The sequence below is a fragment of the Pseudorasbora parva genome, chromosome 2 (genome assembly GCF_024679245.1).
Source record: "Pseudorasbora parva isolate DD20220531a chromosome 2, ASM2467924v1, whole genome shotgun sequence".
NCBI classification, from domain to species: Eukaryota; Metazoa; Chordata; class Actinopteri; order Cypriniformes; family Gobionidae; genus Pseudorasbora; species Pseudorasbora parva.
In genome coordinates this window covers 3696703-3723389 of record NC_090173.1, presented here as the reverse complement: position 1 = coordinate 3723389, position 26687 = coordinate 3696703, and the positions used below count along the sequence as shown (strand labels likewise).

Here is a 26687-nt window from a genome sequence, read left to right as displayed (position 1 = left end):
CTTTTTATTAAGTTGCAGATAGAGCTTATTCCTCTTTTCCCATTAGGGTTGAGCAACGGTTTGCGTTGATTTGTTATTTTGCCTTTCTTATTTTTGTGCAGGCTTTTGGGTGAAGCACACCGCCGTGGTTGCGAGTTGGGCTGCTTTGCTCAATTTCAAAACTATCGGTATTTTGGTGTTTAATGACGCTTTACTCTTGAAAGCTGCATGAAGACTAGGTAAAGGATAGTTTAGTGAATTGATAGGAAGTGTAGATGGGGAAAGAGTGAATGGGTTTTTGTCTGTAGCTTCGATTATAAATGCACTTTTCCTTAAAATTAGAGTAACTAATACATTTAATATGGCATCCGTTGAGGAGTTTGTTAAAGTGCCGTCAGAAGATGGGTTAAATTTGTTGATGAAACAACAGTTGTGGGAACTGGTTGAGCACTTTAAGATTGGTGATGTGGATAAACGAATAAAGAAAAACGAACTTCGTTCTATTGTGAGAAACTGGCTAAGTGAAAACAATTTGTTGACCATTTCCGCACCGAGCAAGCATGAGGGTGTAAAAAGTTCGCTTGATATTTTTTCCGGATTGTCGTTTGAGCAAAGAAAAGAGATTTTGCAAATGCAACAAATTCACGATAAAGAGTTGGTAAAGGAAACCAAACAGTATGAGTTTGAGATTGAAAAATTAAAAGTTGATAATTCGCTCAAGCTACGTGAGATTGACTTTGCATGTGAGAAACTAGAGGCTGAGAAATCCGAACGAGAGTTTGAGTTGCAGACGGAGCGTCTGAAATTGGCAAAGGAGGGTAGATTATCCCATGAGAGTGGTGATAAATTACATAGTGGTTTTGATTTAGCTGGTAATTTGAGATTGCTCCCTAAATTCAACGAACATGACCCTGATGTTTTTTTTTCTTTATTCGAGACTATAGCTGAGGAAGGTAAATGGCCAAATGCTGTTAGAGTTGTAATGCTTCAAACTGTAATTACAGGCAAAGCACAGGAGGCCTATGCAGCGCTTACCATGGAGGATAGGAGAGATTATAACAAGGTAAAATTGTCTATCCTAAAAGCTTATGAGCTGGTTCCTGAAGCATACCGCCAGCGTTTCAGGAACTGGAGGAGAAGTGATCGCCAAACACACTCTGAGGTGGTAAGAGAACTTGTTTCACACTTTGACCGTTGGTGTAATTCTTCTGGTGTTGAGGATTTTGAGAGCTTACGTGACCTTATTATTCTGGAACAGTTTAAGAACATTGTTCCTGAGTATATTGCTACATACATAAATGAAAAGAGACCAGATGATGCTTTTCAAGCTGCAGTTTTAGCAGATGATTACATATTGACGCATAAAACTTCGTACAGAGAGGAGCGATCAGGGCGTCACCACGGTAATTTCAGTGAAAATAGAGTTGTGTCAAAGAGATTCGAACCAATGCATATGTCAAAAGTTGATAGAACTCGTCATGAGAGAGCTGACCGAGATTTAGTGTGCAATTACTGCTTTAATATTGGGCATTGGAAAAATAAGTGTCCGGTTTTGGCCGCAAAGCTGAAGTCCAGCCAAAAGAACAAGTTGCATGTTAATGTTAATCCTGTGTTAATGACTGAGACTACTCCAATTTCAAATGAGGTTGAGAGGGGCAGATCTTTGGAAGAAGGAAAATCAGTGTCTGATTCAAAAACCGAAAACACAAAATTTGCTCCGTTTATTTCACAAGGTTTTGTTTCTCTGACTAATTCTGAGGTTAAAGTTCCAGTTTCAATTTTGCGAGATACAGGTTCCTCTGAATCCTTTATTCTTGAATCTGCCTTACGTTTTTCAGAGACATCCAGTGAAGGGAGGAATGTTCTGATCAGGGGGATTGGGTTGCAGACTCTTTCTGTTCCTTTGCACAGGGTAAATCTGACGTCGGAGTTGGTTTGTGGAGAAGTGACCCTGGGAGTGCGTCCATCATTACCAGTGGAGGGTGTCATGGTAATTCTTGGAAATAATTTAGCTGGAGGTAGGGTATGGCATGATGTAATACCACCACCTCTTGTAGTGCCTACTCCACTGGTTAAAAAGTCTGATGCGCTTAAACAAAAATTCCCTGAGGTGTTTACAGCGTCTGTAGTAACTCGTTCAAAAAGTCGTGAGATGTCTTGGGAGGAAAGGGAAGTGAAAAAATGTGTTGTGCCTGGTTTATCAGCTCTTTCTCCAATTTCTCATAGGGAGTTGGTGATAGCACAACAGAATGATCCTGGGTTACAGCAGTTATTTGATGTTGTGATCTCATCCCAGGAGGTAGGAGATGCTGTCGGTGGGTATTTCATTCAAGATGAGGTTCTCTTGAGGAAATATGTGCCTTATAAGAGAAGTTTGATGGAGGAAGCTGTGATTCAAGTTGTGGTGCCAAAACCATTTCGAGAGGTTGTAATGCGAAGTGCACATGGTGAGGTTGTAGGTCATTTAGGAGTGAATAAAACTTATGACCGAGTTTTGCGACAGTTTTATTGGCCTTGCTTAAAGAAAGATATTTCAGCTTTCATTAAAACGTGCCATACATGTCAGCTAACCGGCAAGCCAAACCAATCTTTGAAACCAGTGCCTTTGTGTCCTATAACTGTTACAAACAAACCTTTTGAACATCTGATAATTGACTGTGTTGGACCGTTACCGACGTCTAAATCAGGTAACACGTATCTACTTACGGTGATGTGTCAGGCAACTCGGTACCCAGCAGCCTATCCAATTCGAAAGATTACCACTAAAGTAGTTGTAAAAGCGTTAACCCAATTTATTTCTATTTTTGGGATACCTAAAACCATTCAGAGTGATAAAGGTACCAACTTCACATCACGTATGTTTGCTGAGATTTTGAGAGTGCTTAAGGTAAAACACAATCAATCAAGTGCTTATCATGCGCAAAGTCAGGGGGCACTCGAACGGTTTCACCAAACATTAAAGGCGCTGTTACGTGCTTACTGTGTGGAGTTGAATCGCGACTTGGAGGAAGGGTTACCGTGGTTGTTGCTTGCAGCTAGAGAAGTACAGCAGGAGAGTTTGGGTTTTAGCCCAAACGATCTGGTTTTCGGTCATAGTGTACGTGGTCCTCTTTCTGTTTTGCGGGAGGAATTAGGGGAAAAGGATCCTCCGGAAAAACTGTCAGAATATGTGAACGGTTTCCGTAGGCGCTTGTTTTTGGCGGGAATAGGTGCTCAGAGAAATCTTATTGGTGCTCAGAGTAAAATGAAGAAGCACTTTGATAAACATGCAGAATGTCGAGAGTTTACACCAGGTGATCAGGTGTTGGTTATGTTTCCTTCGCCTGGATCTCCTTTTTGTGCACGATTTACTGGTCCATACACTGTTCTTCGTAAGATGACTGATCAAAACTATCAAATTGAGACTCCAGATCGCTGATGAGATTGAATAGTATGTTGTAGTGTTTGAGTTGTTCGTTTTTTTTTTCTTTTGCTGTGCTGTCTTTGCTGCCTTAAATTTGCTTCCAGGATCCGGATTGCTGGGGGTAACGAGAGCAGAGTGGAAGAATGGAAGTGACTGAGGAAAACACTATCATACTGGAAGTATTTGTTGTTTTGTTTATACTTATTGTTTAAAGTTATGATCCTTATCTGGTGATGGCGGATTTTTTTAAACGGGGGTGTGTGACGGTTCCGTCAGTTTGTTTAATCCTGAGTTACAGGTGATTGCCTGAGGGAAGGCGTGGTTTCGCACCTGAACCTAATTATGTCCCTTTAAGAGGGACTGGATCAAACCGAGCAGGAGAGAAGAGCACGTTTGGGCCTGGCATTGAATGCAGGAGTGGTTTGTCTGTCGTTTGTTCATCATGAGAGTGCCTGAGATCTGACGTTATGTTGGAGTTTGGAGGGAGACCACAGCCGCATCGGAGTTCACGTTGATTCATCTTCCCCGTGTTGATCCGCATCACCTGTTCGTTATCTGGTTGGATTGATTACATGCATTTCATACTTGCACTTGCACGCTTACATACTGACTAACATGTACACTGAATATTCAACATTTTATGTTAATATTACTTTAGTATATTAAACATTATTCTTTATACAGCGGTTGTGTGGCGTCTCCCTTTGTTTGTTGCGGTTTACGATTGGAAATCGTAACACAATCTAAAAACAAATAATAATAAAAAGAACATGCAGGTTGTCTTATAGCCTACCTTACACCTACGCAAAATGAATATAAATCCGATCTTCAATTCCCGTGGTATATGCTCATTTAACAGAGTTTACAGCAACGGAAGCAAAAGGTTCAAGATGCATTTTATTCAGCAGCTTATTTCAAATTCAAAGACCACATAAGAAAGCGCGACGCACTGGTAAGATCATAAGTCTCATTCATTTTTATTGAAGATGATGGTGTTTTTGAGCATCTAAGACTTATTTTAAGTTTCATTTACGGCCGCCATTTGCGTTGGCTTGCATTAGTCATTTGCGGCGATGCGTGCAGCGCCATCATATCTATCTGACTACAACATATAGCCCACAACACGCTCTCACACGTTTATTTTTTAACCGTTTGCCAGGAGTAAAATGTATACATGTGGTTTAAACGACCAGATAGGCTACATTTACATTTGTCCAGTTTCTTCTGAAATGCTTTCATCCTTCTGAATCGGTTTGTTTAGTGATCAGACTACATTGATAGCCCTGTTCATTAATAGCAGCAGACGCCCCGCGGATGACACGCAACAGAAACGCCACGCTCACACCACGCTTGCAGTGTGTCTCCGGCCTTAACTCTAGCAGCTGCGCTGAAGAAACGCGCGCTGCTGCTGCTGGCACGGACTCTGAACCTATGCTCTGAACACTGTGCGAGCCATCTTGACAGTCGCGTTAGCTATTATGGTCTCGTGTTCACCAGCGCAGAACATCTCATTGTTCCTTTTAATTAATAAAATAAATATAAAAAGAAGGAGAAGCCTAAAAAAGGCCCGAAGCCCGGGCCGCGTTTTAGGTATGACGTGAAAATTGGCCCGAAGCCCGGCCCTAGGGGCGTAAAAAAGTCGGGGCCCGTCGGGCTCGGGCATAAATGCAGGGCTCTACGCCGAGCTCCGCGTCCGGTGTGCGACCCCCTTAAGGGTGCAAGTGAAGGAGGAAAAGTGAGCTGAAACTCATTAAATATGCAAATCTTCTCTAATCCTAGCCATGGGCGTTTACTTCCAGATCTCCAGTGACGCCCATCAAAACCCAGGGTTTTTGGAGAGAGCCTCAAAACTGTTTTTGAATGTAAAAAAAACACAAACATCATTAGTTGACCTCAGACAACAGTATAAAAAAAAGCCAGTTCATGACACCTTTAAATTCATATTTTGTTATATTAACAATCTGATGGTGTATGACAAGTTTTATTTCTGCTTGATTTTCTCCATGTGAGGATTAAAAAGCTGCTGAAGTGACTTTCTTAAACACCTTCAAGGCTTTCATAGAGTGTATGTGACTGAATACATCTGTAATCCAGCATCAGGTAATCATTAGCTCATGCGGGTCATTGGTCAGTGTCTGATCATGTTTATTGAGTGTTGTGCACCAATCAGCCGCCTCCTCTCACAGGTAACAGAAACAGCAGGTACGCTAACTGCAGGAGGAGCATTTTAAGTGACAGTAAATCTAAACGCTACGGCTGCTGTTCTCTCTTTTTCAGTTAAAGAGTGTGCTTTGTTAACGTTTTCTGCTGTTCTTGTTTTCTAAGAAAGCTTTATTCTTGTGTCTGTCTGGAGTCACAATCACTAAAGATTGATCTTTGGCCTTCGACTGAAGTTTGACCTTCTGCATACAGGTAAGAAATCTCTCCACACGGACTCATGTACTGTATTTATTGTTGCCAAACTAAAAAAAAAAAAACTAAAAAAAAAAACTTAGCTAAAGTATAGTTTAATTAATTATTTCTCCCTGTTAAGGCTTATAATTTAATCATTGTACTCTGAAAAACAGTGAAAAGACTGATATTAATTGTTATAATGGTTTAATTGAAAGCCATGCTTTACTGTAGGTCAATGTGAATTTTTATTTTTAAGATAGACAAAACTAAATTAGCCAGAAATGTCACTTTCAAAGGATTTTGTCAGACAGTGTTCAATTTAGTTTATATACCAAAAATAAAGAAAACCTTTTGGAAAAGGCCTTTTGTAAATTGAATAAATCATATTTTAAGTTATGTATAATAATAAATTAAACACTGTAAAAGTAAATAAAGCCAGTAAGGTTTTAACAAATTTAAGAAAAAAAATACATTTGGCTGTAACAAATCAGAGTATTTTTTAAGTTGTTTCAAAGTTTTACTTTTATCTCAGAGTGGGTCAGCTAAAAAAACAGTTAGTTAATATTTAGCTCAATTATTTTATTGCAAGACTGCACAAAGTTCAGTGTTTGTTTTTCACTGGCCGTACAGATTAATTCTGACGAACATGAAATATTTTATTATTATTATTATTTTGTACAAGTGAGACAGAGCTACTGAAGGAATTTGTGTAATTTCACAGTTCTTGTTTTTGTTTAATAAAACTGTACAAGATGTGATACGCAATGAGTAACATGTAGATGTCTCACTAACCAATTATTATTAGGCAGCGGCTATTTGCACTTAATGAAAATACTTTTCTTAGCGATAAATTATATTTACACTAAGTGCAAAAAGCTGTAGATGCTATTTACTAAGTGAAAAAGTGATAAAATCTATTTACCCCATATACAAGTAGCAGTTCTTTGCAGTGTGTAAATAGTAATTACATGTAAATTATACTTTATTTTGACTGATACATACTATTTGCATCTCAGTATTGTTGTACATTAACAGGATGCAATAATAAAGTTTAAATTATTATTTTTATTTAAATTATTAAATGGATGCTGCTGTAAAGGGACACTAAATACCCCTCTTTCACCAACCCCGACCCCTAACCTACCCAAGAAATGCTTTCATTATTATTATTCCACATTTGGAACATTTTCTTAATTTTTATTGAAAGTAAAGGCCTTTCCAATGTGATTTGTGATAAGAAAAGAGAGAAGAGCAAGCTCTGCAAAAGGCGGATTTGAACCTGTGTTGATCGCGATAAAACGATCAATTCACCATAGGGTTTACTGCTTGCACCACTGAAGATGTTAAATCACAAGTGGTTTTTATTAATGTTGTTTGGTCCAACCAGGCATTGTTAGGCGAAGCTAGTGAGGATAGCACGTGCCAACAAGGCACGCTATTTGCACTTGGTGTGAATAGACACTCTGTTGTGGTTATTTTCTTTTTTTACTTTTTTTTGCACCATGAAGACTGTATCTAGGATGATGTTTTTTTCTCCATATTTTAGAGCTACATAATTATTAGGCCGGGCTCATTATAAAAACGTACCTGTGGCAAATATTTTCCAAAATACATTGCGTTGTGCACATTTAGCGACAGTTTCAAAGTGATATGACCAGTGTGTACAACTAAAAGTTTTTCGACTTTTTCCGCAGCCAGCCACATAATATTATTGCGACAAGGAAGTATATAAGGGGCATCTAGAGACCATGTCATCCACTTATCGTTTGAAGGGACTCTGCAGGCCGCCCGGAAGCATGTCAATGAGACGCAGTGTCTCGTTCCCTGTTCTCAGGGAATCAGGGTTACAGTCGTAACCTGAGATTTTCCCTTTTTGAAAGGGAACTCACACTGCGTCCTGAGACGCTATTGGGGAATGAAATAGCCAAGAAATGGCTGTGACTAAGCACAAAAAAATGTCAGTTTCAACCAAAATGCCCCAAAAAAAACCCTCACCACACCACACTAGGCCGTCAGTGACGGTACTCCCTACGGCCACTGCCCATGCTACACGCCTCAAAGAAGGAAGTGTCATTGTATAGTAACAGAAGACCTGTCAAAGGTTGCTCAAAGGCTTAGAACCAGCATCTTCACTAGGAAGGGGTTCCATTAAACGGGGGGTGAAACACTCAGTTTCAGTCAATCTCATGTCAACCTTGAGTACCTATAGAGTAGTATTGCATCCTTCATATCTCCAAAAAGTCTTTAGTTTTATTATATTTATGAATGAAATATGGGCTGTACCGAGTCTTTCCGGAAAAAACAGAGCGACCTGGAGGCGTATCGTGTGGGCGGAGCTAAAGAATGACGAGCACGCACAAAGCGGTGACGTCCTCAAGCGTGGAGATGAAAACGCTACCCTTAATAAACCATGGCTATTAATCAGATCTAACTAATACAGATATGATCCAGAATCAGATTCGGAGGCTGAAATAAATTGAACAGGAGAAACAGCAGCATCAGGACGTCCGTCTCTGTGGTATGGACTGTATTTAGTGGCCTCTCCACATTTCTGTGTGTTTACTCGCAGTTTATGAGGACATGATTCGGTTTATGGACTATTGTATGCGACTAAACCTTAGCAGTAGCAAGCAAAACGGTTTTGCACGTCAGAATACTGTAACGTTATACAGAACAACATTTGAATGACGAAGCAAGCTTTGTGAGAACGCTAGGTTTATGTTTGGGTGGTTTTACAATAATCAAACTGACACCTATAGTGGTCAGCTAAACAAATGTATTTAAACACACACCATAGATCGCATGCTCCATTGATAAATTAACTAACGTTATACATGATCTTGTCGTTTATTGATGTTTACTTATGTGACGATAGCCAACAGCACAGACATTTGAAGCAGTTTTACTCACCGGCTGCTTCCAAAGCAGGACCGAACCTTTATCGCTGGGACCGCTCCGTCAAAAACACACTTCTTTGGTATGATTTGGTGAAGTCCTGTGACAGCAGTGACCGTGGAGATCCACTTTTGTGACGTTACTGAAGCGTCATGTGACGCTTCCCGTCATTTCTGCGTTCAAATCGGTTCAAATGCAGCACTGCCTTCCCGGGATGCTGTGCTGAAGCGTTGAAGTCGCTCGTCGTCACCCATAGGAATAAAGTGGAGCGCGGCGCGACCATAGGGCGCATCAGAAGTGTTCACAGACGACTGGATCTGCACCTAAGAGTGTTTATGGGCATGCATTTCCTCTCTCACTCTGGTTGCTTGCGCACGCACCCTACCGGGAGAAGAGCCCGTACAGCCCATACAAGGACCTTCCGCTCTATTAACGTCAAGCCGACCCATACTCGAGAAAAACTCTCCGAAACTTGTGAGAAACCGGAAGGAGTATTTTTGTCAGTGGTCAGTGGTGGAGGAAGTACTGAATCTCAGTACTTAAGTAAAAGTACAAGTAACCAGAAATATATTTACTTTGGTAAAAGTAGAAGTACTACAACGACAACCCTACTTAAGTAAAAAGTAAAAAGTACCTGATTTTAAATGTACTTTAAGTATTAAAAGTAAAAGTACTTGCATAAAAATGTATTCTCTTAATGTCTAATTCTAATAATTAAAAAGAAGAAAACAGTATGAGCGGTGGCATTTTAATTGAGTTAGTTTTGGGTTAATGTAATTGTTCTTACCATCTGTTGCCCAGTTTACATTCGGACTTACAATTCTGGTTATCTGCAAAGTTAAATGTCATTTTTCTGAAGCAACATTCTCATCAGCTTTGATGTATTTAAATCTTTGTATTTATGATATTTTTACCTTTTATAAAGGACATTTCCCCCTAACCTTACTAAATATAGGCTTTGCTTCAGCTTTCCCTTTATATTCTTTAATTTGATTAATAAATTAAATGAGAATAAGATACAATAGGGTTGTTACCAATCAAATTAAATAATTAACACTGAAAAATTACAACTGCATGAGATTGTTTTAACTAAAAAAAGTGAACTAAACCACCAGTAGATGGCGGCAGGTGAATCCTTATGAGCGAGTCATTGAGTCGATTTGTTCAAACGGCTGATTCGTTCATAAATGAGGCAGTCGTTTATGAATAGGGCATTGAATCTTTGATTCAGTAACGCACTGTTGCTGTGCTATACGTTACGGTTTGGATGTGGAAATCTGATCTTGGAAATATTTTCGATGCTGAAATAGAACAAAAGCAATAAAGCAATCAATAAAATGTAAGTGACTTGATGTTAATTGTTTATGGAACAGTCAAATGAAATCAGTGTCACATTTTCTGTCGTGATGGTATTCAGGAAAACTACACTCGTTGGTCGTGTCATGTGATGTTTTTTTAACTGTTATAAAATATAAAAACTAAACATTTTGAATTTTTAATGCAGTATGTTACTGAGTTTCTTTGTGTGAGCGGGGCTGATTTTTGTTTCCATTTCTCCTCGAGAGGCGGCGCGAGCCTCAACAGCGTAACCGTCAGTTCATTAGCCTATAACGTACATTATATATTATTATCCGGGCAAGCCTTAATCTCGAGCCCTGAAACTGATCAGAAAATGTAACGAAACGTTGTAAAAATGTAGTGGAGTAGAAAGTATAATATTTGCTGCAAAATGTAACGAAGTAAAAGTAAAAAAGTATGCACTATTGATTCTACTTAAGTAAAGTACAGATATGTGTAAAATGTACTTAAGTAAAGTAACGAAGGATTTGTACTTCATTACATTCCATCCCTGGTGGTGGTGCAGCAAGGAAGAGAAGATCCGGGACTTCCACAAAGACAGGTTTTAATATATAAACAGAGTAGGAATATTACACACACATTTAATTTTTTTTAATCAACGGACAAGGGAGTGAGATCAGTTTAAGGGAGTGCTAATGACAAAGACCAGGTGCAGAGAATCAAGGGAGAGTGGGACAGATGATGAGGAAGTGAGTTCTTGCTTTTGGCCTGCAGTGAGAAAAATGATAGCTTGCCCTGACCTGATTCTGATCTTATTCCATACTTTTATTTCAGAGATGTCAGCGATCTGCTCTAGTCCAGATGATCCCGTGATCCGGATTCTTCTGATGGGCAGATTTGGTTCTGGGTCAAGCTCTTCTGGAAACACAATACTTGGAGAAAAACAGTTTAAAGTTAAGAAGCATGAGTCTGACATTTGTGAGGGTAAAACACAGATAGGAGAGAAGCAGGTGTGTGTGATTAACTCTCCAGATCCACTGGATCCAGATCTGAATAAAGAGCAGCTAGAGGAACTGAAAGAAGAGCTGATCAAACAATGTTCAGCAGGTCTCAGTGCAGTTCTGCTTACTGTTCCTCTAGAGCAACCTGTGAAAAATGAGGAAGAGATCCTGGAGTTTATTAAAGGTTTATTTGGTCCTGAAGTTCAGAAGTACATAATGGTCCTTTTTACACGTGGAGATGAACTGGAGGATCTGGATGAACCGCAGACCATTGAGGAATATCTAAAAAGTAAAGATCATGCTGATCTCCAGAGGCTGGTGACTGAATGTGAAGGACGGTTTCACTGTTTCAATAACAAGAGTAAATCAGAGAGTCAGATACAAGAACTCCTGAAGAAGATTGAAAAAATGATGATGAAGAACAGAGGGAAATTTACACTGAAACAAATGAAGAGGCGCAGCAGCAAAAGAGGTTCTCCTGTCAATTGTAAGTTGTGTATATAGTTAAGCCCACAATTATTCATACCCTTGGTGAATTGGAGGAATGATCTCTGATCTCCAAACTCATCAGGCAGAAGACTCTTGGGAAAGGGAAGTTGAAATAAGTATTGAATGAAAGAGTATTATTAATTGTGAGCAATGTGTGTAGAGAAGAACTTTTATTTCAGGATGAGGTTTCCCTCATTTAACAAGTATTATCATCCAATGAAAGATTCGATGTTTATCATTTACAAAAAATAAAAGATCAGGATGCAGATTTATTTCCTCAGCCTTATTTGATCATATTTACCAAGGATATGAATAGTTTTGGGCTTAAATGTATGTAAAGAAACCCCTGGGAACTGGTTTTCTGCAGTAATTTGCCGTAAATGTGATCTGGGGCCGTTCAACAAAATATTTAGATAAATTAATCACTGACAGATACACCTTCTCTATCAGCCAATCACTGACAGAGATCTCTTTCCTATCTGCCAATTGCTGTGGTCATAGTTAGCAAGCGTGATGACATCATCCATAGCAACGAGGTCAACCCCGCCCTTACTCTTAGCTTAAGACTTTTATCTCTCTATTCCTTAGTAAAAGTTGCTCTAAATAGCTTTGTGAATATGTTTTAAGAGAGAACTCGTAACTAAGACCTCTTAGTGATAAGATAAAATGTTTTGTGAATACATCCCCTGATCCTCATCTAAGTCACAACAATAGACAAACACAATGTGCTTAAGCTGATGACACACAAACATTTCTAATTTCTCATATCTTTATTTGAACACATCAGTTAAACATTCATAGTGCTAGAGGAAAAAGTAAGTGAATCCATAAAATTATTCCAATGAAAGCATCCCAACGATGAAGTAAGGTGGAGGGAACATGAGCTTTGCTGCTCAGGGCCTGGACCACATGCCATCACAGAGGGGAAAATGAATTCCCAAGTTTATCAAATATCCAACAGGATAATATCAGGGTGGATGCCTGGGTGATGCACCAGGGGCCGTATTCACAAAACATATTAAGGCTAAAAGTAGAAAACTGAACAGAAAACTGTTGCGGTAACTCAATGGGGCGGCAGTGGCTCTGTGGGGCGGGAGTGGCTCAGTGGTTCATGTAGGCTGTCTACAAACCGGAAGGTTGGTGGTTCAATCCCCGGTTCCACCTGACCAAGTGTCGAGGTGTCCATGAGCAAGACACCCAACCCCAGCAGCTCCCGACGAGCTGGATGAGCCTTACATGCCTGACATCGCCGTCGGTGTGTGAATGGGTGAATGTGAGGCAAGATGTAAAGCGCTTTGGATGACCATAGGGTCTGTTAAAAGCGCTATATAAATGCAGTCCATTTACCATAACTATAGGTGAGTCGACTCTCGGCTGTGTATATAGCTCATCTCACGCTGATTAGATAGACCATTTGAACGTACTAACGTGCAAACTAATGAACTTTGTTTATAAAACATCATTTTCACTTAAATTCTCCAATCTCTCGAGATACAGACATGTAAGAGCCTGACAATTATCTTAACATATACTAGTTTAATTAGTGACACTTGGCCTACTTTTTAAAATCTTTATTTGAATATAGCAACATGAAACAGTGATTCTATTGGAGTTGCCAAGTCTGAGCCCAGGCCTCAACCCCGAAAAACTTTTGAGATATTTTCTAAATGCCGATAAAACCTATTGCGAAATGACAGCGGTTCCCTTAACCAATGTTATGCTACTAAAACTTGTTTTTTCCCTCTCATGATAAGTCATTCCAAAAAGTATGCCACGTATGTTGGTTTATGTATATCCCAGTCACCGCACTCGCCATTATTTTGAATGGAAGGAGACAGGCATGTTGTTCAAGCATTGATTCAAAATTTAAATTTGTCACAGTTAGGCTATGTTTAATTATTAGCCTATGATATTATAATTTAAATTTCATATGTTGATTATGAAAAGTAAGCAGCATGAGTAAGATAACATAATGTGCATATGTCTGGAGACATGGAGTGAGGTCAGACATGATTTTGTGTTTTGTAGAAAGTCTTTCTTTAAAGTGAATTTCGTTTTGTATAAATTGTATTTTGATTTTGATTTTGATTTTTTTCTTTTTTTTTACAAGTAATTGCCAGTATATTTAATAAATAAAAAGCAAACCAAGAATGTGGGGAATGGATTGACATGCGTAATGAGCTGTTTCTATGGCCTTTGAGTAAGGCTGAAACTATAGTGTCTTTCTGTTTTTAATAGATGTCTTGAATATATGTCTTAATTACAGTAGGGTAATTATATGTGGGAGGTTTGATACGTGGTGCAAAAAAATAATAAACGCGAACACAAATGACGGAGAAATTCATTTAGGAGAAACAAGAAATTACTACACATGACATGCATATAAATATTCATTGTGGCCACAAATTAAAAATAAATTATCTCGTTCTAATTAAAAGTTCCCTGTTGGCCCGGGCCCATTTGCACGTGCATGCCCAGACCCTACACCACTGCTACAAATATGTCTGAAATGAAGCAGTTTGGTCAAAAAATCATCCTGAACATTGTGCAGATCTAATCAAGAGCTACCTATAGTCAATAGAGACACAAGAAATTAGAAATGTTTGTGTGTCATCAGCTTAAGCACATTGTGTTTGTCTATTGTTGTGACTTAGATGAGGATCAGATCACATTTTAACACCAGTTCATTCCCAGTGGTTTGCATATTTTTTTACTACTATATATTTGCTATTGCTAACTTTAGTAATAAAGATACACTGTATAGTGATTTTTGTTTTTCATTAAGTGTACTTCACTAGTTTGCTGCACTGGTCATATGGGAAGAATAAGTGTTACTGATTTGATCTATAGTTTCAGGAAAGTCTCCAGCTAAAGATCCAGATGAGACAGATGTGATTCCTGAAAGGAAAGACCAGATTAGACTGGTTCTGCTGGGAAAAACTGGATGTGGGAAAAGTGCCACTGGAAACGCCATCATCGGTAGAAAAGTGTTCAAATCTTCAGCCAGTTCCATCTCTCAGACGAAACAGTGTCAGTCAGAAACTACAGTGAGGATGGGTAAAGTGATCTCAGTGATTGACACGCCTGGACTTTATGATACTGAACTCGGTGAATACGGGATTAAAACTGAAATAGTTAAAAGTGTAACCTTTGCTTCTCCTGGACCGCACGCTTTCATTATCATCATTAGAGTAGGTCGATTCACTGAGGAGGAGAAAAATACAGTGCAACATCTCAAAAAAGCATTTGGAGAACAGATAATAAAATACACCATGATCCTTTTCACAAACAAAGATCAATTAGATAAACAAAATAAAACCATTGAGCAGTATCTAGAGGAAGGTGATTCAGATCTCAAAAAACTTGTAGAGAGTTGTGGAAACCGATTCTTCTGTCTGGACAACGAGTCTGCCAGTTTCCCTCAGTTCAAAGATCTGCTCGGTAAAATAGAGACGATGATAGAAGAGAATGGAGGGACACACTTTACAAGTCACATGTTTGATGAAACAGAGAAATGCATTCAGGAGATTCAGAAGCAGAAACTCGATGAGAAAATTAAGCAGCACAAACAGGAGAAAAAACAGCTCCCTAACGCAGAGTGGAAGAAAATATACTGGCAGTTAGTTGACCAGTCGCGACGAGAAGCGGAGCTAACTTTCTCGGATAGAAGTGTGCATCTCCTGGGGAAGACCCTGACAATGACCAGCGAGGAGGGAGCGAGTGAGACAAGGGACGATGAGCACAAAACAACCAGTCATTTTATGTCAGTTATACTTGCATTCAAAGAGATGTGTGTGATTCAGTGAAAAACCACAATGATCAGACACTAGGGCATCAATACATCTCAAGGGGTCCGGGTTCAGTTCAATAACTAAAGTTCATCAATTATGAAACTAATTTGATTCAACTATAAAGCAGAAGACAATAGAGTCATCATTCAGCTCGAATCAGTTTAAGTTTTGTTCTCATCTGACAGTATCAGTGCCCTCAAATTGATGATTTACTGAATATTAAACCCAACTAATCAACTCTATCAGGTGGCAGAAATGGAGAAACCAGTTTGATACCCAGTTTGCGTTGGACTAATCATGGTGAACTACACACTTTGTTTATTCTTTATTTACTCAAACCACAATGATCTTTCACGCAATAAACTTTTCAAAATGTGGACTGCATGTGATGGACTGACCCTTGAGAGAAACTCTTTGATCGTGGATCTTAATACTGATTCGCTTTAGTGTGAAATGCGTTGAACATGCTTCAATCTGAGCTGAACTGGAAGTGAGACTGGACCGCAGGCTTTTCTGATGTTATTAAAGTGGTTGATTCACTGAGGAGGAGAAAAAGGCAGCTTAAAGAAGTGTTTAGAGAACATTATCCTCTTGACTTTAAAAGATCAGTTAAAGGAGCAATATAAAACTGAAGAGCAGTTTCTGCAGAATGATCGAGATATTCAATCCCTCATCCAAATTCAATTATTATAATTGTATTGAAAATAATCAAAGATATTTGATATTTGAAATTGAACAAAGACATTTGTTTTACTGTTTTCCACCCCCCTGTCTCTTAGACAAAGAGATGTTGAGGGCCTGTAGGCCAAATGTGTGCCACACCTGTAGTACAGTGGGGGAAGTTTGGTCTGATTGGTCAGTTTGAATGTCTCAGGGTTTCAGTCACATGGTCAATAAAAGAGGATTGTAACTGTTTCGCTGTCTCTTTTTTTGATTGCATCTCTCTCTCTCTCTCTCTCTCTCTCTCTCTCTCTCTCTCTCTCTCTCTCTCTCTCTCTCTCTCTCTCTCTCAGGTAACATTCTATACATGCTGGGTACGATTAATGGTATAAGTTTTTATCATCTCATATATCTATTTTGTAACTATTTTAAGTTTAACCATAACTGGATTTTGTCATTAAATTCTTTCAATAATAAAAGATTTGCTAACTAGTTTTGGTTTGGTATTGACTTTGAAGTGCTCCCTATTGCAATACAATAAAGTCACATTAAAGCAACGCTCTCCCACATATTTTGCTATTGTAACTGCGCTTATTTCCATCGTTGGTATAAGTTGCAGTGGGTGGTTATAGACGAGAAGTGTACAGTTTTCTACCATCACGCTGATAACGTTTCTTTAGTCATTTGGCAACCTTGCAGTCTGAACCACTGTAGGCGATCCACCCTTACATAATCGACAAAGATCTGCTTAGCAGAGCCGGACAGTAACTGAGTACATTTACTTGAGTACAGTACTTGAGTACAATTTTGAGGGATCTGTACTTTATTTGAGTATCATTTTTGGGGAGTACTCATGACTTTACTCAAGTATAAAATGCTTAGGTTGGTGGAGCGTGTCAAAGTAACATCCACATGGATGGAGGACCCAAGGTTTCCCAGCAGAACATTGCCCAAAGCATCACACTGCCTCCACCGCCTCGCCTTCTTCCCATAGTGCATCCTGGGGCCATGTGTTCCCCAGGTAAGCCCCGCACACACACCCGGCCATCCACGGGATGTAAAAGAACACGTGATTCCTCAGACCAGGCCACCATCTTCCATTGCTCCGTGGTCCAGTTCTGATGCTCACGTGCCACTGTTGGTGCTTTCGGCGGGGTCAGGGGTAAGAGGTCACCCTGACTGGTCAGCGGCTATGCCGCCCCATAAGCAACAAACTGAGATGCTCTGTGTATTCTGGCACCTTTCTATCAGAACCAGCATTAACTTCTGGAGCAATAAAGTGACCTGTATGATAAATAATTCAGCACTATTTCATTAGAAAGAAATAAGAAAATGTGAATTTCAGTAATCAAATCCAACTGTACTGTTTGTTAGTGTATTTTTTATTAGCAATATCCAAGTTTTCCAGCATTATTCTTGATAGTGTCCTTGCTATTTCATGTTGAATTCCTCAAGTTAAACTTTAACCAAAGGTGCAGCCTGACCTGATTCACAACATAACCAAAGGTGATCACAAAGTCTAGTGTCATACAACACTAATCAGGAAGTCAAACCCAATCTTGTGTCTTGATAAATCAAAACCATGTCATTGAGTGTGTCCCAGCACTTCCGTCTAGTCTGGGTTTGGGTATTGTGTTGGATAAATTCAGCAGGTGCAGACCAGGTCAGAACTGCAGTCAGTCAACAGGGCATTCTTCTGGGTCAGCATTCCAGCCAGTTAACAGCCACTTCACGGGATGTTGAGTGCCTGTCAGCCCAGGTAGCAGATCTAAGCCTCCAGGTACAGGAGCTTCAGCGGGAGGCCATGACCAGCAGGTCAGTTGCTGCATACGGCCATTCTCCATCTCATGCAGAGCCAGAACCCCATGCTAATAGTCCGCCGCCCTATGATGGTGATCCCAGTTTGTGTCGGGCCTTCCTGTCACAGTGTGCTCTCGTTTTTGCTCTCCAGCCCTGCCGCTATGCGACAGAGGAGTCTCAGGTAGGGTTTGTTATCACCCTCCTGAAAGGACGAGCCCGTGACTGGGCTACCGCTGTATGGGATGCTCGGGCCCCATTTTGTTCCACGTTTGAGGAGTTCAGAGCAGAGATGTTAAAGCTGTTTGACCGCTCTGCTCAGGGTGATGAGGCAGCTTCCCAGTTGCTGCGGTTGAGTCAGGGCAGGCGTTCTGTTACAGAGTACTCAATCCATTTCAGAACTCTGGCAGCAGCTTGTGATTGGAATGAGGCGGCATTACGTGCCAGGTTTTGAGAGGGGCTGGACAGTGACATTCTGGATGAGATCGTTACACAAGAGCTGCCTCCAGATTTTGACGCCCTTGTGGAGCTGGCACTTTGTGTGGAGGGACGTCTGCAACGTCGATGCCAGCGGTGGACAGCTCGATCCTTCCAGACCCTGGATGAGTATGGGTCCAGTGCTGCTCCTTCATCTTCCCCTCCTTCAACAGACCTGGAGCCCATGCAAGTGGGTCGACTTCGTCTCACCCCGAAGGAAAAACAGGATCTGTTGGCTCGGGGCCTTTGCTTGTACTGCGGGAAGCCAGGACATCGGGCTATTCTCTGTCCTTTAAAAGCCGGAGCCCACCAGTAGTCCGGGGAATCCTGGTGGGCGCTTCTCCTTGTTTCAACTCCCCCATCTCACTTACGCTGCTGAATGTCTCTGTGCAATATAAGGCAAGGCAAGGCAAGTTTATTTGTATAGCACATTTCATACCCAATGGCAATTCAAAGTGCTTTACATAGAAATTAAACAGTGGTAACAAATGCATGAGAAAAAAGAATACCATATGGACGAATAAAAAATTAAAAACAAGCATAGTTAAAACAGTTGTAAAGATAATAATAATTTAAAAAAATAATAATAATAATAAAAAATAAGATAAAATAAAATGGTCAGATCCACAATAATGGTCTGATATAAAAATAAAACATTCTTCAGTTTACAGCCTACATACATGTACCATCTTTATTAGAACACCTCTCCTTCATTTCTTTCTCAAACACGTTCATAACATCCATTTCAATCACTATTTCACGATTTTTACTCAGGAACCTTCTTGTTAAACCCATTCTCACTCATCATACCCTCCACAGATTTACACATACTCAAACCTTATTGTCAAACTTACTATTTCCATCAAACCCAGTTTTCACTCATCATATTTAACTCAAATGAACATATAAAATAACAATAACCAAAGATAAGAACAAAGGTAAACTAAAACAATTATTAAAAGAATAAAGAGATAAGATAGGGTGCAATCAGTCTGACATACAGTGCTCAGTGGTCATTCAGTAAATGAGCAGCTAAACAGATGTGTTTTGAGTCTGGATTTGAATGTGGCTACTGTTGGAGCACATCTGATCTGTTCAGGAAGCTGGTTCCAACAATGGCTGGCATAATAGCTATGCCAGCTTATCCATTTAATCCTTAAATATAAGGACGCTGTTCACTTCTGTTTGGCATTGATCGACTCAGGTGCCGAAGGCAACTTCCTGGATGTCTCCATTGCTGCTTTGTGGGCTATTCCTGCCATTCCTCTTCCTTCTCCTATCTCTGTCCATTCCCTTAATGGCCTCCTTATCTCTTCCATTACCCATTCTACAACTTTCGTAAGTGTTATAGTCTCGGGCAATCACCGTGAGGTAATTGAGCTGTATCTTTTAGATTCCCCGAGTGCCCCTATTGTCTTAGGGCACCCTCATGTGGATTGGTCAGGGAATTCTATTTTATCTTGGAGTCAGTCTTGTCTTGCGTCATGTTTGGGTGCTGCCTTGTCTCCTGGCTATGTGCTTTCTGTTTTTCAGGTTGAGGAGGCGGATCTCACTGGGGTATCTTTGTCGGGTCTTCAGTAAGTCCCCGGCCACATCCTTACCTCCTGAGTATGACTGTGCAATCGATCTCCTCCCAGGAACTTCTGCGCCCAAGGGTCGCCTGTAATCACTGTCTGGTCCGGAGATAGAGGCCATGGACAAGTATATTCAGGAGTCTTTAAATGCCGGTCTCATCCGTCCCTCTTCCTCTCCGGCTGGGGCTGGGTTCTTCTTCGTTAAGAAGAAGGATGGCTCTCTGCGACCCTGTATTGACTAAAGGGGTCTTAATGACATCACTATAAGAAATAGGTATCCTCTGCCTTTGATGTCATCAGCTTTTAAGTTGTTACAGGGAGCTAAGGTCTTTACTAAGCTAGACCTCCGAAATGCCTACCATTTGATCCGTATCCGCAAGGGGGATGAGTGGAAGACAGCCTTTAACACCCCTACGGGACATTTTGAATACCGGGTCTTACCCTTCGGGCTCACCAATGCCCCAGTTGTCTTCCAGGACCTGGTGAACGACGTGTTGAGGGACATGGTAAACAGATTTGTCTTTGTGTACCTTGATAATATTCATGATTTTAACTGATATTTATATGTTTTATGAATCATTTTGTAGATGCGTTAATTTATGGAAGGCTAATGTAGAAGATTTTTATTATTGAATTTAATGTAAAATAAGCTGTATATAAGACACTATTAGATATTGGCTGTTTGCTGAGGTTGTGTTTGCCCTGTTTTAAGTTCTTGGGGACCTTGACAACGTGCTTGAAAATGACATGTAGAAGATGCATGATGGACAGAAAAAGATCTGGGAATGTTGTGACGTATGAGCCAAGAAACCAACTGGAAAACTAGCTGAAGGTTGTTACCATTTTGGGAAAGCAGCTGGGTATATATGCTAGGTAAACCAAAGAACTGGAGTTGTCTCCTGCAGGGGAAACTAGGCTTTGTTAATTTGAATAAAGTCTTTCTGAAATCAAATGATCTTTGGGAAATGGTTTTTGCAAGAAGAAAATTTCCAACACTACCAGGAAAGCTAGTAAGTAGGGGTGTAACGATTCGTTTAAACAATGATTCGATTCGTATCACGATTTGCAGTTGTCGATACGATTTAAAGACAATATGTCACGGTTCATGGATTCCCTGTCTCACTCTTGGGTGCGTGTTGAATGTAGGTGAGGGCGGAGCCTGGGATTGGCTCATCACGCACCTGTGGCTGATCACCTGCACCAGCTGCAACTCATCACCTTCACCCTATTTAGTCTCTCTGTTTCTCTCTTGTCTTTGTCAGAGCGTTGTTGGATGTTCCCCTTGTGTCTCCGTGTTGGTTGTTGTTTCCCCCTTCCGTGAAACGCTGGATCCCTTCCCGGATTACCTCAGCCGCGCTCCCGAGTCACTGCTGCTCACAGCCTGCCCGTGTCGCCAACAGAGTCTCTCTCACTGCTCCGTCTTATCCGGACTTCTTCTGTGTTCTGAGTTTTGGCTTCTGTGACACTTCTGTCAATAAACTGAGTTACTTGCAATTGAATCCTGCCTCTGTGAATCCGTTACAGAACGCTCTGACCAACCATGGATTCAGCGAGTATCAACGCCCTACTGACCAGCAGCAACGAGAGACTGGACCAGCAGGAGGCGAACTTAACTGCCACAGGACAGGCAGTACACACCTTGGTGGCACGGGTGGCCGAGCTGACCCAACAGATGCAACAACTCGTCGGTCCCACTGTGCCCGACCCACCGCCGATTCCCCACACACCATCTGCATCACGGCAACCGGAACCACGTCTGCCTACCCCCGAGAGTTATGCCGGTGAGAGCAATTATTGCAGAGCCTTCCTTACCAAGTGTTCCTTGTTTTTCGCTCTTCAACCGCAGACTTTCAACACGGAAAGATCCAAGGTGGCATTCGTCCTCACCCTGCTCTCCGGACGAGCCGCACTTTGGGGAACGGCGGTGTGGGAGAACCAACATCCTTGCTGCTCCTCGTTCCAGACGCTGGCGGCAGAGATGAGAAGGGTGTTTGACCGAGCGGTGACCGGAAGAGAAGCGGCACGTCAACTCGCAGAGCTCCGCCAAGGTAACCGCTCGGTCTCGGATTATTCCATCGAGTTCCGCACCCTGGCCGCCGAGTGCAAGTGGAACGAGGAGGCACAGTGGGACATGTTCCTGCATGGGCTGGCTGACCGCATCCAGAAGGAGATATTCGCCATCGACCTTCCGGAGAAGATTGAGGGTCTCATTGACCTTGCTTTGAGGGTGGACGCTCGTCTGAGTCGGCTGAGGTCCAGGATGGAGCCTCAGCATGGGAGTGTCGAATGCCCTCAGGCCAGTGCTACGGATGCGGTCAGCTACACCTTCGACCCGGAGCCCATGCAGGTGGGTCGAGCTCGGCTCTCCCGGGAGGAGAAGGCAAGACGGAGATCCCGTGGTCTTTGCCTGTACTGCGGCGGGAACGGACACCTGCTAGACTCCTGCCCGGTAAAAGACCACGCCCGGCGGTAAAAGGAAGGCTACTGTCGGGCGGGATCTCCGTGGAAAAGACCTCATCCTCCACTCTCCTCCCGGTGAGATTGCTGTGGGCAGCTCAGGATTATTCCAGCCTCGCCCTCCTCGACTCGGGAGCGGAAGGTAACTTCATTGACTCTGCCCTTGCTCACAAACTTAACATACCCACCATTGCACTCAAGAACACCATTTCTGTCAACGCACTCAACGGACAAGTTCTCCCTGACATTTCATTCACCACTGAACCACTTACACTGATCACTTCCGGCAACCACACAGAACGCATTTCATTTTTCATCCTGGACTCCCCTTTGGCTCCCGTTGTCCTCGGTCACCCTTGGCTGGAGTTACACAATCCAAGGGTTGACTGGGGACAAAACTCTGTGTCTGCGTGGAGTGATAAATGTTATGAGTCTTGTTTGGTGTCTGCTTGTTCGTCTGTTTCTCGTTCTGTTTTTCAGAGTGAGATGGTGAATCTGTCTAACGTGCCTCCGGAGTACCTCGACCTGAAGGAAGTGTTCAGTAAGTCCCGAGCTGCTTCTCTCCCTCCGCATCGTCCCTATGACTGTGCTATAGATTTACTCCCAGGTAAGTCTCCGCCTAAGGGCAAACTATACTCTCTTTCTATTCCAGAGAGGGAGGCCATGGAGAAATATATTTCTGATTCTCTAGCCTCCAAATTCATCCGCCCTTCCTCTTCTCCAGCGGGGGCGGGGTTCTTCTTCGTGGGGAAGAAGGATGGTTCTCTGCGACCTTGCATTGATTACCGAGGGCTGAATAACATCACGGTAAAGAATACCTATCCTTTGCCGTTGATGTCTTCAGCTTTCGAGAGGTTACAGGGAGCATCCGTCTTCACGAAGTTGGACTTACGTAACGCTTATCATTTGGTTCGCATCAGGGAGGGGGATGAATGGAAAACCGCATTTAACACCCCCAGGGGGCATTTTGAATACTTGGTCATGCCTTTCGGCCTTTCCAACTCCCCAGCGGTTTTCCAGGCACTCGTCAATGATGTGTTGAGAGACATGGTCGACCAATTCATATATGTCTACCTGGATGACATTTTGATTTTTTCTTCATCTCTCCAGGAACATGTTCGACACGTCAGACGAGTGCTTCAGAGGTTGCTAGAGAATGGGCTTTTTGTCAAGGCGGAGAAATGCGCTTTTCATGCACAGTCTGTTCCTTTTTTAGGGTACATCGTGTCATCGGAGGGAATGCGCAAGGTTAAGGCTGTGATGGATTGGCCAAGTCCAGATTCCCGTAAGGCCCTACAGAGGTTTCTGGGGTTCGCCAATTTCTATCGGCGTTTTATTCGCAATTTCAGCCAACTAGCCGCACCTCTGACTGCCTTGACCTCTCCCCGAATGACGTTCAGGTGGTCCGATACAGCCGAGGCTGTATTCGCCAAACTGAAAAGCCGCTTTGTTTCGGCTCCCATCTTAGTCGCCCCTGATCCCACACGTCAGTTCGTGGTAGAGGTCGACGCGTCAGAGGTGGGGGTAGGAGCGGTTCTTTCACAGCGCTCTCCCTCAGATGACAAGATGCACCCGTGCGCGTTTTTCTCCCATCGTCTTTCTCCTGCCGAACGCAATTATGACATTGGTAACAGAGAGTTGTTGGCCGTCAAGTTAGCGTTGGAGGAGTGGCGTCATTGGCTTGAAGGGTCGGGGGTACCTTTTATTGTATGGACGGATCATAAGAACCTTGAATATATTAGATCTGCTAAAAGACTCAACTCCAGGCAGGCTCGGTGGGCACTTTTTTTCGGACGTTTTGACTTTGTTCTCTCGTACCGCCCCGGGTCTAAAAACATCAAACCCGACTCTTTATCTCGTATTTTTGATGCTTCCGAACGCCCAGTTACTCCCGAGTGTATTTTGCCAGAGAAGATAGTTATCTCTACACTCACATGGGAGATCGAATCGAAGGTCAAAGTGGCCTTAGAAGGGGTAACGCCCCCGCCCGGCGGCCCACCGAGTTGTTTGTTCGTTCCGGAGGGGTTAAGATCCGAGGTCCTCAAATGGGGTCACTGCTCCAACATTGCCTGTCATCCAGGGGTAAACCGCACTTGCAGTTTAATAAAGCAACGATTTTGGTGGCCACTTATGGCTCGCGACATTCGCAGTTTCGTTTTGGCTTGCTCGGTCTGTGCGGTTGGTAAGACATCTAACCAACCTCCCCAGGGGTTACTTCAGCCGCTGTCTGTTCCTTCGAGACCCTGGTCCCACATCGCTCTAGATTTTGTTACCGCCCTCCCGCCCTCCCAGGGCAAGACGGTCGTTTTGACCGTCGTGGACCGATTCTCGAAGGCAGCACATTTCATTCCCTTGCCCAAATTACCCTCAGCCAAGGAGACAGCGGTATCAGTAGTAGATCACGTCTTTCGGTTACATGGCCTCCCGATGGACGTGGTCTCTGACAGAGGTTCCCAATTTGTGTCCAAATTTTGGCAGGAGTTTTGTAAATTACTAGGAGCCACGGTTAGTCTGTCTTCGGGTTATCACCCCCAAAGCAACGGTCAGACCGAGAGAGCCAATCAGGATCTGGAGAGAGTGTTGCGATGTTTGGTATCCAAGAATCCTTCATCCTGGAGCCAGCAACTCTCTATGGTTGAGTACGCTCATAACTCGTTACCAGTGTCATCTACGGGACTTTCGCCATTTGAGTGTAGTGTAGGTTACCAGCCACCTATTTTTCCTAGTCTGGATTCCGAGGTCGCGGTCCCCTCTGTTCACGCCTTTATCCAGAGGTGTCATCGCACATGGACCAGAGCCCGTGAGACTCTGCTCCAGGTGGGAGCGCGCACCAAGGCTAAAGCCGATCGCCACCGGTCTAAGCCTCCCGTTTACGTCGTCGGTCAAAAAGTGTGGCTTTCTACCAAGAACATTCCTCTCCGCTCCGTATCTAATAAACTTGCTCCCAAATTTATCGGCCCGTTCACTGTCACCAAGATCATTAGTCCGGTGACAGTCCGCCTCAAACTCCCTCCGGCGTACAGGAGGATTCATCCCGCCTTCCATGTATCCAAAATCAAACCTGTTTTTCACTCCCACCTTAATCCGCCAGTCCCGGTTCCCCCACCGCCGCGACTCGTAGATGGGGAACCAACTTATTCGGTTAATCGCATTCTGGATTCTAGACGGAGGGGACGCGGTTTCCAGTACTTGGTGGACTGGGAAGGTTACGGTCCGGAGGAGAGAAGTTGGGTTCCTGCTAGGGACATTCTGGATCACTCCCTTATTGATGATTACAATCAACAGGTAAGGTCGGCTGGGAGCGTCAGGGGACGCTCCTAGGGGGAGGGGTACTGTCACGGTTCATGGATTCCCTGTCTCACTCTTGGGTGCGTGTTGAATGTAGGTGAGGGCGGAGCCTGGGATTGGCTCATCACGCACCTGTGGCTGATCACCTGCACCAGCTGCAACTCATCACCTTCACCCTATTTAGTCTCTCTGTTTCTCTCTTGTCTTTGTCAGAGCGTTGTTGGATGTTCCCCTTGTGTCTCCGTGTTGGTTGTCGTTTCCCCCTTCCGTGAAACGCTGGATCCCTTCCCGGATTACCTCAACCGCGCTCCCGAGTCACTGCTGCTCACAGCCTGCCCGTGTCGCCAACAGAGTCTCTCTCACTGCTCCGTCTTATCCGGACTTCTTCTGTGTTCTGAGTTTTGGCTTCTGTGACACTTCTGTCAATAAACTGAGTTACTTGCAATTGAATCCTGCCTCTGTGAATCCGTTACACAATATTGGTTCATTTAGAACGATATGATCCGAAAAGATTTAGTGACTTGAAATCGATTCAGTAACTTTTTAGCCAAAAATTTAAATCAGTGTGACTGTTTTATTTCAATCGAATCATTGTTAAAATGAATCGTTACACCCCTACTAGTAAGGTAACTAAATTTATTTAATTAATTAACAATATGCACACATTCATTACTAATCTTCTGAAGGGCCTAGAACCGCCCCTGCTGCAAACACTTCCGTATGTACTGGTTAAAGAAAACAATTATCTCTGTCTCTAAAGGTGTGCATTACATCAAGATCTTTATAAATTTGCTCGATTAACATGTCTTCCTGAGCACAAACAACAATCACACCACTCTAGCCCTGTCAAGAGCATCTGACCTTGAACTTGCCAGTACTACTTGTACTCCATTCTGAGTTTCAAAGCACCACTGGACATTTTTAGATTGGGGCAGTCCACATAGCTCTGGATATTGGGGCATTGACCTCCAGGAGACCAAATAGTGGGTTCCCAGAGGGATCAAAGGTGACTCCCTGCTGGTTCATGGTACATCCTGATGCTCCATGGCTAGGTAGCTCTCCTGATGGTGAGCGGTTCACATATTTAAGAGTGCAATACTCTTTAACCGAGAGTGGCTCTATATCAATACCCTTCTTCATGTTGTTAGTCTGACGAGTTCCCCTGAGAATTCTCTCAGCCAGA

The 26687-nt window shown here is 42.5% G+C and overlaps 1 protein-coding gene across 1 annotated transcript; it reads left to right on the top strand.

The window, feature by feature from the left end:
• The first annotated feature begins 5625 nt into the window (after window positions 1-5625).
• LOC137090265 (uncharacterized) lies at window positions 5626-16403 on the top strand. The gene is made up of 3 exons (XM_067454160.1): window positions 5626-5794; window positions 10805-11458; window positions 14311-16403. Exons 2-3 carry the CDS (start codon window positions 10807-10809, stop codon window positions 15264-15266), a joined length of 1608 nt encoding a protein of 535 aa, XP_067310261.1. The 5' UTR covers window positions 5626-5794; window positions 10805-10806; the 3' UTR covers window positions 15267-16403.
• Window positions 16404-26687: the final 10284 nt, after the last annotated feature.